Here is a 15,836-nt window from a genome sequence, read left to right on the forward strand (position 1 = left end):
TGTTCACAGCTGTAGTACTTAGCTCTCACCACTGACTTTACTGAGGCAGGTGGGGAGGACAGGCTCCCAGTGTAGAGCTCAGAGCAGCTCCCCCTCCCTCTCTCCCTCTCTCCCTCTCTGAGTCTCAACACTTGTACATGTACATGTGCTGGACCAGAACCCTGCTGCTGCTGCTGCTGCTCCTCCCACTCTTTGTACCGTGCAGAGCTCTCCTCACCTCCGCTGCACAGGGTAAGTGTCTTCCTCTATCTGTACTTTTGTATTAGAAGCTGCACAGTATGTGTGCATATTATATTTGAGATACACACAGTATCATTAATATATGAGGGCGGCTCTGCTTGAATGGGTAGCATTCGTTACAAAGAGGGAACCAAAAACTTCATTTATGACAGAAATGACAGCCACCCAGATTAGCTACTTCTGAATAGGGAAGCTTCTCATTTCAATTGCTTCAATCCGTGCCTGCCTATATTAGGACTACCTGGGACTCGGGCAGTAACACAGTCTGTTGGAGACTGTGGAGTGGATCAGAGTTGCAACAGTTGTGTTTATCAGTGCTGTGTTTTTAAATGCATCCAGATTGTAACAGCTGAAATTCTAAAGAATTATTTTGATAATAAAGAGAATGTTACAAAACTAGAAACTAACCATTCAGGCACGTTGTAGTCCTCAGATGAGCCTTGATTAAGCAGGGAAAAAAGAAGGGTGGGGTGGGGTGGTGGGGAGAGTACAATACAATCCCGAGTGAACAATGGCATCAAGAATTTCATTTGAATGAAGGTCTGGCAGGAAGTTTTCTCCTGTAATTCAAACCCCTTGCATCAACACAGCCTTATACATGCCATCAGTGTTTTAAAAGCTTTCCTGAGAAAGAGAGACTTTGGGCGTTGTTTATGCTGCACCCTATCACTGGAACTGCATCCATGTTTCATCTCACCTTCATTCATCTGATTTTCCCCTTGAAGGAAATCAGAATTGCACTTTGATTTTTTTTTTCCCTGCTCTGACTCTGTGCCCGGGTGAGGAGCGTTTTTACTTAGCCAGATGTCTGTGGCTCGTTGCCAGGTTTAATAGGATAGAGCTGCGAACCTGCTCTTTGGGGACTGATATTCTGCTTTTAATTTACATTAGCAGGAAAGCGGATCCGAACTGTCTGAAACAACAGTGAAGCTTTTAAACATACCGTGCACCACTTTGATTGAAAAATTATTCAACAAATCAATGAGGACCGAGAAACCTTGTTTTAAATGTACCGCTATCCATTTGATGAGCAGTCGATACCACGCAGGATTTTAAATGTACCACTATCCATTTCATCAGAATCAATTTTAGTAATGCTCTAAAACAGTGCACATACTTCCCTATGCCACTCTGGGGCACTGGTTCATGTCATTTCTTGGCAGGTTTTTAACCCGTGACCCTTGTGACATTAGAGGTCACTGCTCTGCCTAGGGTGCCACTGACACTCGTATTAACCCCCCCCCCCCCATGCAGATTACTACCAGGCAGCAGAGCTATACATTTCACGAGTCGACTGCAATGTTAGAGATCAAGAAATCAAGCCAAAACGTAACAGAACTCAATTAAGTTTTCTTGTCTTTTTCTTGTCCTCTAGGAAGTCGTGCTCCAGCAAATGAAGACAGAAAGCAGGTTCAAAGAAATGGGATTGTACTGAAAGACAAGACTTTTTGGTTTTGGGGTGGGGGACAGGTACTGGGTGACTAATTTCAGACCAGTCTTTTGCAAAAAAAATTTAAAACTCATAAGGAGTGGAAGAGGAGGAGGAGGAGGAGGAGGAGGAAGAGGAGGAGGAGGAGGTATGAAATGGCTTTGAATTAAATTGCATCTTTCATGCTGGATATCAGAACTCTTGTTTTTCATTGCTTGCTGTAACGCCGTTCCGAAGCACCATGGATAACATCTATTCCCTGACTGCTCACTACGATGAGTTCCAGGAAGTGAAATATGTCAGCAAGTACACTAGCGGCAGCACCCTAAGCAACGGGCCGAACCTGCATCTGGCCGGTAGGAAGCAGCCCGGGAGTGCCCTGCCACGCTGGAGCAAGCGGGAGATCTGCCTCATGTCAGCCCTGGTCTTCACCGCCGGGCTGTGCGTCATCCTGGGCACCATGCTGGTGCTCAAGTACCTGTCCCTGGAGCCAGAGAGCCACTGCCTGGAGGACTGCCAGAAGAAGAAGGCCTTCCTCAGGGCCTCTCGCGTCATCTCGGGAAACATCGACCCCACCATCGACCCCTGTGCGGACTTCTACTCCTTTGCCTGCGGGGGCTGGCTGCGGCGCCATGGCATCCCTGAAGACAAGCTGAGCTATGGGATCATCAGCGCCATCGGGGAGCAGAACGAGGAGAAGCTGCAGAACCTCCTGCTGCGGCCGGTGCGACTCAAGGACAGGGACTCGGCCGAGAGGAAGGTCAAGGAGTTCTACCGCTCCTGCGTAGACATGCGGGAGATCGACCGGCTTGGGGCCCAACCCATGATGGACGTGATTGAGAGCTGTGGGGGTTGGGACCTGGCAGGGGACTTCGACGAGCTGCTCTACAGGACCCAGGGGGTCTACAGCACAGCCGTGTTCTTCTCTCTGACCGTCAGTGTGGACGATAAGAACTCCTCCAGGAATGCCATCAGGGTGAGTCCAGGGAGTGATAAGAAATCCTCCCAGAACGCCATTAGGGTGAGTCCAGGGAGTGATAAGAACTCCTCCAGGAACGACATCAGCATGGGTCGAGGGAGTGATAAGAACTCCTCCAGGAATGCCAGCAGGGTGAGTCCAGGGACAAAGTCAGACAAGCCAATCCAGTGCTTGTATTCTTGTACTGTAGCGTTCTCTCGCTTGAGATCCTAGTTAGGCTAAGGATGGCTTAATCTCAGGCAGCCGTAATGCAAACTAGCAAACTTAAAAAGCTACCCTCGTGCACTAGAGCTAGATCGCAGACACACAGCAGAGATTGCCTAGATCACGGTGGGTACTACTGCTTAAATCAGTGTTTGCCATCAGCTGTCCCGACTACATCAGAAGACACACACCAAGGTGCTGCCTTGTCTGTGAGATAATTTGTTCTGATTAGATCCCTGAAACTGGAAGACAATGAAGCACTACATTCCTAGGAACAGTTTAACTGAACCCATACAGTAAGCACCTCACTGTGTGGTTTTGTATTCAGTGAATATATGAAGTATAGTTTACTGCCAGGACCTTTTCTGAAAGGTTTAACTTCCAACACTTACCAACAGTACAGGGGGAAGGAGTAGAGCTTGGCACCATTCAGGACTGACATACCCAGAGAATATTAACATGCAGATAGCATAGCGGCCACTGTGCGCAGGCAGGGAGAAGTCAATTCTTGAGGTAAACTTGGCTCCACCATTCAATCCTCTTGAGTAAAATAAAGAAAGAGAAAGACCAAACACGAAGATTAACAGCAGTCTTTATTGAGGATTATTGCAGGCAGCCCGCTTGGCTGAGCTGTTTTAATGACTATGCTAATGCACGTGGAAGGACAGTTCAGATAGTCCCAATGGCCAAGACTGCGCTGGCTATTCTGTATCATTGTGCTTTACACAGTTGGACTATTTAAAGTAATTCCATTACGGGGCATGGTTTATACCTGAAATTTAATATTGATGAATGATGATTAACTTGAACAAGTTCTGAATCAGATCCAAATTAACACTGGGATTGGTAGTAAATATACTGTAACACATGAGCTAGTGTCATTGTCTATTGTGTTGGCCACTGCTATAGAATAATGGTATTTCAGTACTATAGTGTTCTGAAGCATTATTACAAGTGGTTTCCAGCAGATTTCATTTAGTTTGCTTTTAAAACATTTGTCTGTTTCGGAGCATTTTTCCTTATCGGTAATGAAATCCACAATGACTGTTCGTCTGTGTGATATATATATATATATACACACACACAATATTCAATATGTATACAGTACAATAGACTGACGAGGTGAATCCAGGTGAAAGCTATGATCCCTTATTAATGTAACCTGTTAAATCCACTTCAATCAGTGTAGATGAAGGGGAGACAGGTTAAAGAAGGATTTTTAAGCCTTGACACAATTGAGACATGGATTGTGTATGTGTGCCATTCAGAGGGTAAATGGGCAAGACAAAAGATTTAAGTGCCTTTGAACGGGGTATGGTAGTAGGTGCCAGGTGCGCTGGTTTGAGTGTGTCAAGAACTGCAACGCTGCTGGGTTTTTCACACTCAACAGTTTCCTGTGTGTATCAAGGATGGTCCACCACGGAAAGGACATCTGGCCAAAGGCAGGCCAGTGGTCGAAAACAATTCATTGATGAAAGAGGCCAAAGGAGGCCGACACTAATTGTGCAGAGCAACAGACGGGCTACAGTTAGTCAACTGACAGTCCAGTACAACATTGGTGCCGAAAGACCCTTGATACGAATGGGGTATGGCAGCCGATGACCTAACAGAGTTCCACTTCTTTCAGCAAAACACAAGAAACTACGGTTGCAGTGGGCTAAGGAACGAAAACACTGGACACTAGAGGATTGGAAAAACATTGCCTGGTCTGATGAATCCGGTTCCAGCTGTTTCAAGCTGATGGGAGGACTAGCTTATGGAGAAAACCACATGAGTACATGCATCCATCATGCTGCGCGTCAACATTGCTGGCTGGTAGTGGTGGTGTGGGGTGTGTTTTTATGGCACACATTGGGCCCCTTGATTAAAGTGGAGCAATGTTTGAATGCCACAGGATATCTGAACATCATTGCCAATCAGATGCATCTCTTCATGGCAGCAGTGTATCCATCTGCTAATGGATTTTTTCAGCAGGATAATGCCCCATGCCACAAGGCTAGGATTGTCCAGGAATGGTTCCACCAACATGACAGTGAATTCAGCTTACTGCAGTGGCCTGCCCAGTCACCAGATATCAATCCAACTGAGCATCTGTGGGATGAGATGGAACAAGCTATTCGGAGTAGAGATCCATACCAGCCAACATGACACATATATAATAGGCGAAGATAAATGTGTGTGTGTGTGTGTGTGTGTGCATGCATGTGGGTGTGTGCCCATGCATGCATGCATGTGTGTGCGTGTGCATGTGTCTGCATTTGTGTGTATGTGTGTGCATGTGTGTGCTTGTGCGCGTATGTGTGTGCGGATCTGTTTAACAGACACTGTCTGCTATGTGCTACATAACGCATCACAGGAGATATAAAGAGGAAATCCAAGATATTAAATAATAGTTTTATTAGGACGTAAATAAATAAATAAATATTTAAGACATTATTTGAACAAAGACAGCAACAGTATATGTCATTGAATTTTTGGAAAAGCACTGATATCTGGCTTCAGTAAATGTGTGATTGCTTATATCAGTCAAACACTTATTCATGCCACAGAATTATTTTGAAATAAAAGCATTACTGTAAGGAGCATAAAATAAATGATTATTTATTTCTGTATTTCAGATTGACCAGGAAGGGCTCACCTTACCAGAAAGAACCCTCTACTTGGGGCAGGATGAAGACAGTATCAAGGTGAGCTGTCTGTCTGTCTGTTTATTCCTCATGTGAAGGATTTAGACTAAAGATACTGTGTGTCCAGCATTATAAAAACAGTACAAGTGCAGTATGAAGACTGCTGAGAGTATGTGCTGCCGTCCATACTTCAATTAAAGGACCTGTCCAACAGGCTGTCAACTGAGCACTTTACATAGCCTCCAGTCTCTGATTAGAGGAGAGCTTGCAGGGGGAGGGTGCATGGACGGCCCTCTGCTTTTGCATTGAAGAGAATGAACCGGCTCCGCTTTTCACATCCTGAGGTTCTGAGCTGCATGTTACTGGTCTGGTTACATCAACAGGGTTTTAAATCTGGTCTGAAATTAGTTTCCCAGAAGCAATGCCACACAACGCAATTCAAATGTAAAAAATAAATACACAATTAAAGGGTTTTGAATTTTGAATACTTAATGTCTCAGCTAAGGTAAAGGTAAAGAGAGTGTGAGGCTATGAACAAATAGCGGTTTGCAGTTGGTACTGCGTGCTTATCTTACAAGACAACTAAAAGGGTCAAATAAAATAATTTTAAAAAACTGACCTGTGCATGAACCACTGAGCACTTGCCAGAACTCCATCATGATTGGTCAGCAGTGGGTAAGGACAATTCCAATTGGCCGCCTCAGTGGGGTTAAATAAACTGCTGTCCGGCTGGTACCCACTGTTGAACCAGTCAGTTTGTTTCTGATGTTAATTAGCTCATTGTGTTACATACACTAATGATGAGGATAATGATGGTGATATTGATAATGATATACACACTATGAATAGTAGATCGGCTTCATTAATCAGAGCCTGTACTTTTCTGTAAAGATTTTAGCTGCCTACAAGACGTTGATGGAGAGGCTGGTGAGTCTGTTGGGAGCGGAAAATGCCACGCAAAAATCTGAGGAGATCCTGCTGCTGGAGACGCGACTGGCCAATGTGAGTGACCTCTCTATACTCTACTGGCCAATGTGAGTGACCTCTCTATACTCTACTGGCCAATGTGAGTGACCTCTCTATAAGCTCCTGACCAATGTGAGTGACCTCTCTATACTCTACTGGCCAATGTGAGTGACCTCTCTATACTCCACTGGCCAATGTGAGTGACCTCTCTATACTCTACTGGCCAATGTGAGTGACCTCTCTATACTCTACTGGCCAATGTGAGTGACCTCTCTATACTCTACTGACCAATGTGAGTGACCTCTCTATACTCCACTGGCCAATGTGAGTGACCTCTCTATACTCTACTGGCCAATGTGAGTGACCTCTCTATACGCTCCTGACCAATGTGAGTGACCTCTCTATACGCTCCTGACCAATGTGAGTGACCTCTCTATACTCCACTGGCCAATGTGAGTGACCTCTCTATACTCCACTGGCCAATGTGAGTGACCTCTCTATACACCACTGGCCAATGTGAATGACCTCTCTATACACCACTGGCCAATGTGAGTGACCTCTCTATACTCCACTGGCCAATGTGAGTGACTGCTCTGTACTCTACTGGCTAATGTGAGTGACCACTGGAACCAGCATTTATCCTCTCTATACTCTGGGGTTGCCATCTTTGAGGTACAAAAAAAACTGCAACTCCAAATAGAAGGGGTGGGTGTTAAAGGTGCAAACTCTCTTTAAAAATCCTCTGTCCATCCAATAGGAAATATTAATATTATTACTACTATAGTATTCAACCAATTGGTATTGCAGGAATACCATATCCTGATTTATCTAACTTGGGCTCAATTGATGGTACTGACATTGTCTTGGGAAGGCATATTGAATTCCCACTTCATCAAAACCAGGACGATCCAGGGAAAACAGGGACAGGTGGTAACCCGACTATACTCTATTCCCGTCATACAGAATAACCAGGCAATGCCTGTCCGCATCTTGGCTGGAATTGCACAGTCTGCTGGCCTTGACTGGGGTTCAGCAGCCGGACAAAGTGGCAGTGCCATTTAAAGCAAGGTTTAATATTGTAATTGTGTGCAGTTTTATTTAAATTTTTTTAAAGCTTGCCAGGGGTTTTCAATACGGTTACAGCTGAATCCAGGGATTTTCTGGTTTCTTTTAGCGATGAGAGAATCTCTCGAGCCATTTGGGCAAAATGCCTTCAATTAGCTGGTGTGCGAATTCCAGTTCCATTTGACTTTCATTCTGGGTTTTATGATCTGCCAGCCGTAGTTGTTTTGTTTTTTGTTGTTTTTTTTTTGTTTTTTTTTAAACAGGAAGGCTCACATTTATTTCCATATCTTTTTTTGCTCCCTGAGTTGTGTGTGTGCGTGTGCTTCCCTGAAGATAGCTGTTCCACAGAGGGATAGAGCTGTTTGTAGTTCATCTCTGGGTAATGTGCACTGGGTCTGCAGTCTTAGTGATAACGTTTCTTTTTTTTTCCATTTGCACTCAGATAACTATTTCAGAGTTTGATGAACAAAGAAGAGATATCAGCACCATGTACAACAGAATTACCCTGAGGCAATTACAGAGGATAGCGCCAAGTGTAAGTGATTTTAATAAATCTATTATCCACTCCCCCATCCCTATCTCTATTAGGGGAGTCTTCATGGGTTGATAAAATGGGATATTATTTGAGTAATGCTGTATTTTGCATATAAAATATGTGGTTTTATATCTTAAATGCCAGAAGCTGGAATTGTCCTGTGCCCGTTTCTGCTGTTTTTGAGAAACTCCATAAGTTGTATGTAAAGTACAGCAGCTGTGTATATGGCTTCAGCAAATGTCTGTTATTTAGAGGTGTGCTAATACTTGTACTTGGAATTGCCCTTAAGAAGTCTTTATAGATAAGTATTAAATAAATCCATTCATTAACGTGTTGATTTCAAAACAAGAGTACCGATTGCCAGCTCCCCGGATGCGGGGAAAATTCACTTCCAATCGGCTAAAACGCTCAATGCAGAAGTCAATTGATCGGTACTCTGTCGTAAAGGTGAGGGGAGGACAGCTTTTCTTGTTTTGAAATCAACACCTTAATGAGTGGATTTATTGAACGCCTGCAGATAAATCCTTCACACAGGTGATTGCGTAAGAGTGCCAGCACACCGTTAGTGGTATTCTGTTCAAAAGCACAGGCGACTGTCCTGATGATTGCAGGAATTAGTGCAGCTGGGTCTTCTGTGTAATTGTTTTCCTAAACCAATTCTGCGTTGTGTGTTTGTGTTGCAGCTACACTGGAAACGTTTGCTGGACAGGATATTCCATGACAACTTGTCAGAAGACGAGGAGATCGTCGCACTTGCCACGGATTACATGCAGAAAGTGTCCGACATCATCAGGACCACCCCAAAAAGGTACTGGGGGGTTGGGGGGGTGGGGGAGCATTTGCGGTCTTTAATCAGCAGCCCGGTCAGGAAATTGGGAGACCGAGGACCAACTCTGCATTCACTGTACATATCAAAAAAACAAAGCATTTAGAAAACTGGCAGCAGACGATTCAGAAAAATAACTGATGCCAAAAAAATAGGGCAGTGCATTCCATACATTCCAATAGAACTACTTGCAAGCTGAGATGAAGGTGGGAGTCAATTATCTATTGGCAATGGTCACTGACGAGGGTAATGCTGATATTATAACCTTAAACACTGTTTGGGTATGAAGAAGTTTCTCAATGTAAGGGATCTTATCAGGTCCACAGCGCAAGAAAGCTCTGGGAGTCTTAATCAGCCGTCCGCTAATGTAAAAGCACAGGGGCTATCAAACCCAAGCACAACGAAAACCTTGCAGGGCTAATTTGAATGCACCAGGGTGTTCTAACTGGTTTAGTCTCCTCTCCATTGGGGTTTCTGAGTACACAGATGGCTTAAGATAATTGTTATTGATCTCCTCCAACCTCTTCTACCATGAAAGTCAATAAACATATTGGAATTCCTTGCTGAGCTCCGAGGAGAAGAGAAGAATCTTGTTAAAGACTCCAGGCATGGCTCTGCTGGGGACTGCTACAGCAGCAGTGACCCTCACCTCTCCTCACATCCGTCTGTCTGTCTGTATGAGGGACTGGTACAGCAGTGGTGACTCTCACCTCCCCTCACATCCGTCTGTCTGTCTGTATGAGGGACTGGTACAACAGTGGTGACTCTCACCTCCCCTCATATCCGTCTGTACTCTGGCGTGTACTCCCATGGCAGTTCAGAGTGCACATTCCCCCCTCCCTCTCCTGGCGTGTACTGGCATGGCACTGCAGTCTTAGACACTGAACACTCCAGTATGCAGATCACTCGGGGCTCAGACCCATCCTTAAGGGACCTTTTATATTCTGATTAAGAAGATTGACTCAGTCATTGAAAATGAATGACAAACAGTCCTAAAAGGAGCTGGAAGGATGTGCAGAGCACACACACACACATACACTGAGACACACTCTCACTCTCTCTCTCTCTCTCTCTAATACACTTACAGGGAGGCTACATTAATTCCATTACACCAGTTCTGCTGCTTTTCAGTTTGCGATGGAGGGAAGTGTTTTTTCATTTATCTCTGCAGCAGACACTGATGCTAATGTAGGGTACAAATTTTTTGTCTAAATTGTGTATCAGTAGAAAATACCACCTGCCCTGGCTTCACTCGGTTTTCAAACTCTCAGGATGAGATGCCTCGTGACTCTTTTGTCTCTGTGGTGACTGTGTGGTATAAGGGCGTCTGCTAATAAATAAATAAATAAATTACAGTTATGGAAAGCTCACTGTACCTCCTCGTCCTCCTCTCAGGGTCCTGCACAATTACATGCTGTGGCGCATCGTGGCGGCGCTGAGCGAGCACCTGTCCACGCCGTTCCGCAACACCATCCACGAGTTCTCCCACGAGATCGAGGGCACGGAGCAGCAGCTGGAGCTGGGCCGCATGTGTCTGAACCAGGCCAACAAGCACTTCGGCATGGCCCTGGGGGCCCTCTTCGTGGAGGAGTACTTCTCCTCTGCCAGCAAGGCCAAGGTAGGCACCTCCACACTGGGGTGGTGTGTTCATTCTGACCAGAGGAACGGATGCAAAATCTGGTGCCTGGTGCGCCCGGCCAACAAGTCCTGCAGTACAGAGTGCTGCGGTCTGCAGACAACCGTATTTATTGATACTGTAGGACAGGGGTTGGCAACAAGGGCCATTCCCAGTCCGGGTCAATCCAAATTGAACCAATCAAGTCCCCCTTGTTACCAGCTCCATATAGAGTACCAAGCAGTCCGTGCCAGTCCCTTTCACTGATCACTTCTTTCTCAATCAGCTCACTAGTGAGTCAGTTTCACTCAGGAGCCACTCTATTAGCCTTGCAGTGGAATAGCGCTTGCTGGTGTGTGCATTGCAGGTGCAGCAGCTGGTGGAGCATATCAAACACTCGCTGGACCGACGGCTGCAGGAGCTCGACTGGATGGATGAGGTGACTAAAGAGGCAGCCAGGGCCAAGGTACGAGCCCCTAGCTTTCTTCCTCCTCCTCTTCACAAAAACACACAAAAAAAACAGAAAATCAAACTAAGCTGATCCTGCTTTCATTAAAGACAGGTCTTCTCTGGGCATCGGCATTTTCAACTTTTTATTTTTTTTTTTTCTTCAGCTGCGCCTTATGATGGTGATGATTGGTTACCCAGACTACCTGCTGAAGCCAGAAGCCATCAATGCAGAATACAGGGTGGGTCCAGCTTTTAATTTGGCTCATGTTCTGAGTGCAGGGCGGCTGACTAGAAACACTGCATTGTTTCTATTAAGGGGACCAGGAGGTCAGTATTTGCTGTAAGAAATCAGTGCTACATTTGTGGAAGCCAGAACATAATGCATATATGAAGATAATGCTGGAATCTCTAGTGATGTATTTAGCTGGCTTGGTGTTTATTGACGCTGGTGTGACTTGTCTCTCTCTCTCTCTCTCTCTCTCAGTTTGAAGTGAGTGAGAAAACTTACTTCAAGAACGTGCTGAACAGCATCAAGTTCAACATCAAGCTCTCTGTGAAGAAGATACACCAGGAGGTGGACAAAACAGCGTGAGTAACCCTGTCCTGGGATGAAGCATAGTCTGTTCTGTAGGACAGGGAACCCACTTCTACCCAAAGCAACAACATGGAAGGTATGCTTCAAAATATGCAGAAGCCCTAAAAAGTGGCGGAGTAAAATCGTAATGTTAAAAAAAAGACACTGACAAAGACTTCTCATCTTTAAAATTACAGATGTTCTTCAGAATATGATGCAACCTAATTGGTCTAAAATTACAAAGACAGCCAATGAAGTGCTTGGTCCACTCTGTCTTGCTTTCCACTGGAAACTTCCTACCTTTAAAAACCGAGTAGCATGAAAAGAATGTTTTATTTACACGTCATCTGCTTTGCTAGTGTCGTGTCACGGTATTTTAAGTACCTAATTAAAGACCCTGCAAACCCCATCCCCACCCAACTTCGTCACGTGTCTGTCTCTGCTTTGTTGTAGATGGCTTCTGCCCCCCCAGGCCCTTAACGCATACTACCTGCCTAATAAGAATCAAATGGGTAAGTAGAGAAACCGTCAAGGAGACAAAGTCTGTGATTCAGGAACATAATTATCTGGAATTAACATCTTCAGATAACATCTTGTTCATTAAAAACAACAACTAGACTAGTTATTGTAACCTACTAGTTTGCGCTAGTCTTAAAAATGTGCACAGTATGTGAGTGATAGTTGTATCTATAGTTATGGGCCTCACTTGTTCATACATGCAGGTTTAAGCTTTGGTGTTTGCATTGCAAACAGAACATGAGGACTGCAAAGTCTGTGCAGCAGTGGTGTGCATTACAGGGTTAAAGCAGGAGCCATAGGGACCTGCAGTGGAACACTGGATTGACTCTGATTTCCAATTCGCTGGCTCGGGTTGATGCAAGCTTATCGCGCACCGGGGCTTTAAATAAACACGTTTACAGCAGTAACGAACACTCCACTTAGTGTGCTACATCAGGTGATTTATCACTCATACTCTGTCTCTCTCTTAGTTTTCCCAGCTGGAATACTGCAGCCCACCCTTTACGACCCAGAATTTCCTCAGTGAGTATAAAACCACCCCCTCAAAAAATGATCACTCTCCAGTTATTGCACAGCTGTAGTGCTATAGCTGCACTCCCATATTGTCATTTCACAAAGAATAATGACTGTATTCTCATTTTTACATTAAATATACCTTCCCCTTCTGTATGTGAGCTCCCACTCCAGTGATGTGAGCTCGAAGCATATTTGCATTCAGTGGTGGGTGAAATTTCAAAAAGCACTGAGATGTACCTGAATAAATGGTTTCAGAATTGGGGGGTGGAGAGGCGGAGAGGTGTCATCCATTTGAAGAAAGACCAGTAATTGTGGCGCTGAATGAAAATCAACCAAGTGAAGAATACTTTGGCGAATGTTTAATGGGATATATTGCATGTGAAAGGCAGGTACAGCAGGAGCAAGGATACACGATCCTACAGTCGAAACACCCTCATCAAATAAAATAACTGCATTTTCAAACAAATATAAAAAAATGGAATAATAAAATGATACCATCAAAAAATCCACATTTCCCTTAGCAGTCAAACACCTGGCAAGATGGGTATTCCCCACCCCTAAAAGAGTTCCTCCAATCAGAACCTGTGAATGTGCCTCCATGAATGACAGCCGGTGACACGCTGCTCAGCTGGATCGACCAGGCATGGGCAGAAATTACAAACATACACACACTGTGGAACTTCATGGAAGTGCATTATCCTATGAAGATACTAGCCGTTAATGACATTGTTTTAATGGTATTTCAGGTCGTTAAACTACGGTGGGATCGGTGCTATCATTGGCCACGAGCTGACGCACGGCTATGATGACTGGGGTAAGACAGCAGCGTTGCAATGCCAGCAGAGTAGCGTGCAGCAATGATATGCCTGCACCCATGATTCACACTGTTCCCTTGTTACAGGCGGACAGTATGATCGCTATGGCAACCTGAAGCAGTGGTGGACGGACGAGTCCTACTATAAATTCCAGAAGGCGGCTCAATGCATTGTGCAGCTGTATGACAACTTCACTGTCTATAACCAAAGGGTAACTTCCACTGGCTGTGCTGGTCATTAATCTATTCATTCAAGATTAGAGTCCTGCTCATCTTTAAATCGACTTCCCAGTCGAGGATTATCAGTAACTAGGAATCTCTGTTCATCGCGCTCTCTCGCTCGCTCCACAGGTCAATGGCAAACTCACTCTCGGGGAGAACATTGCAGATATGGGAGGCCTCAAACTATCCTATTATGTAAGTCTGCTGATTATATACTATCTCCTTGTAAATATGTGTGTGGCTTTTGGCAGCTTTCCTGGAACTGTAATTTTGTGGAGGCAATATAATGCCTGCCTGTCCCCGGAGCAGTATCAGTGTCTGCCTTTCTCGTTCAGGCCTATCAGAAGTGGATCAGAGAGCACGGCCCAGAGCAGCCTCTCCCAGGCCTCAGATACACTCATGAGCAGCTGCTGTTCATCGCGTTTGCCCAGGTACTGTAATGATCTGAAAGCAGCAAGGCTCAAACCTGGGAATCAGAACCAGAGAGGTTCAGTTCACAGCTGCATTCAACTGCTGCAGCGTTTGCTAAGGTTCCTGAACGTTGATGAGCTAAAAGACTGGAGAGGCTGGTGTGTGGAAAACTCATTCTGATAACGTTTGCTTCGTTACAACGCAGCCCATATCTGACTTGCTATGTGCTGGAATATGGAGTCTGGACTGAGAGATCTGCCTCTCTGCTCTGACACTGTCCCTCTGCTCTCTCCTGCGTCAGAATTGGTGCATGAAGAGGCGATCGCAGTCCACGTACCTGCAGCTCCTGACAGACAAGCATGCCCCGGAGCATTACAGGTAAGCCAGCTGGACCCTGATAGAAAAGAAGACTTGTTGACACTTAGTTTACAGCCTGCTGGTTTTCGTCTGTTATTGAGGCGATTGTTGTACGTGTTGGGTATCATGGCTTTGCTGAAGCAGCGGTCTCTTTCTGGTACCCGCAGGGTGATCGGCAGCGTCTCCCAGTTCGACGAGTTTGGCAGAGTGTTCCATTGTCCCAGGGCATCTCCGATGCACCCCATCCACAAGTGTTCAGTGTGGTGACCGAACTCAGAGTCAGAACCCTGCTCCGACTCTGTGCCCTATTTATTAATTTTCTATTTGCTCATTTTTGTTTCTTGCTTCCCTTTTGGATGTTATTTTTATATATTGTATACTGTATGTTTATTACCAACCCATGCATCATAATAACTGTTTTTTTGTACGTCGTAACAAAGCAATTTCTGCACACTGCTTTGTAGCCATTGAGCTTTTGCCGATGGATATAAAACATCCAGGAATTTAAATGAGAACAAAGCAACGTATATCAAGTTAGAGGAAAGGCAGGATAAAGTTACACTTAAAATCGCAAACTTCTGGAGTGAGTTTGGGGGGGAGGACTGAATATTTGCTTCTAACGCAAGAGGTGTTTTAGCAGAGTTTCTACATCACCAGAAAGACTTTTCCTTTTAGTACTTCCATTAACATGTATTTTTACAAAGCAGACTTGCTAAAAAAAATGAATTAAACACTCCTCCAACGTGAGAAAAGCCATCCACCCACTCAGATACATTCGACGGTATTTGCGTTCCCTATATTATCACGCATTCTCCTGCAGTCGTTATAATTACTACTGCAATTTGTTGTATTATGTACAGTTACATTACACAGTGTAAAGCTGACACAATGATAGAGAGCAAGGATGTCTAGCCAGGAACCCCTTGAAACAAGACCAGAGACCTCGTCCCGGGTGCAACCTGGGTAAATGAAACCCCAATAATAATGAACTGAACTGAACAGCTCCCGCCACTAAAACAGTTGTGAAAGGAGAAAATGTGAAACGTGCACCGCATTGACTACAAGGCAAGCAGACACGATGGGCTAAACTCTCAGGGGTTGCAAGAAGCTTGTCTGTAGTGCATTACAGAAAGGAGAGGCTGCAGAGCAGGGGTTTGATAGAACGGGACTTTGAGAGGGCATTGCTGCAAAGAAATCAACACGTTTAACAGGGAACACTGGCACGCGAAGTTTCAATACTGAATGGAATTTGTAAAACAAAATGAGATGTTATTATCGGTGTTCAGTGTCCTGAACCACCCGCTGTGGAACAACGTAACTACATACTGTTATTAATTATTGTGCTTTTTGACTCTTCGCATTATGTGCTCATTTTATTAATCACTTTTCAACCTGAAATGTCTACAAAGTAAAAATATAAATAAAAAATCCAAATGTATTCATTCACTTTGCCTCTGTCTCCTTGTATCTTAAAAAAAAAAAAAAAC

General features: G+C 44.7%; 1 protein-coding gene across 1 annotated transcript; it reads left to right on the forward strand.

The window, feature by feature from the left end:
* The first annotated feature begins 1,816 nt into the window (after positions 1-1,816).
* Positions 1,817-15,795, forward strand: LOC121322754 (endothelin-converting enzyme-like 1). The gene is made up of 17 exons (XM_041263026.1): positions 1,817-2,645; positions 5,471-5,539; positions 6,371-6,481; positions 7,953-8,045; positions 8,729-8,853; positions 10,267-10,489; positions 10,854-10,952; positions 11,101-11,175; positions 11,421-11,524; positions 11,964-12,022; positions 12,500-12,551; positions 13,292-13,359; positions 13,447-13,571; positions 13,711-13,776; positions 13,917-14,012; positions 14,294-14,370; positions 14,517-15,795. The coding sequence occupies exons 1-17, from the start codon at positions 1,911-1,913 to the stop codon at positions 14,614-14,616; spliced, it is 2,277 nt and encodes a 758-aa protein (XP_041118960.1). The 5' UTR covers positions 1,817-1,910; the 3' UTR covers positions 14,617-15,795.
* Positions 15,796-15,836: the final 41 nt, after the last annotated feature.

Source organism: Polyodon spathula, chromosome 11 (assembly GCF_017654505.1).
Source record: "Polyodon spathula isolate WHYD16114869_AA chromosome 11, ASM1765450v1, whole genome shotgun sequence".
Taxonomy (NCBI): domain Eukaryota; kingdom Metazoa; phylum Chordata; class Actinopteri; order Acipenseriformes; family Polyodontidae; genus Polyodon; species Polyodon spathula.

Excerpts from the sequence above, each read along its gene's own strand:
- LOC121322754 (XM_041263026.1), top strand. The coding sequence starts at position 1,911 with ATGGATAACATCTATTCCCTGACTGCTCACTACGATGAGTTCCAGGAA. Across the intron at positions 12,023-12,499 it reads GCCTAATAAGAATCAAATGG|TTTTCCCAGCTGGAATACTG; the intron begins GTAAGTAGAGAA and ends TCTCTCTCTTAG. Across the intron at positions 13,777-13,916 it reads GCCTCAAACTATCCTATTAT|GCCTATCAGAAGTGGATCAG; the intron begins GTAAGTCTGCTG and ends TTTCTCGTTCAG.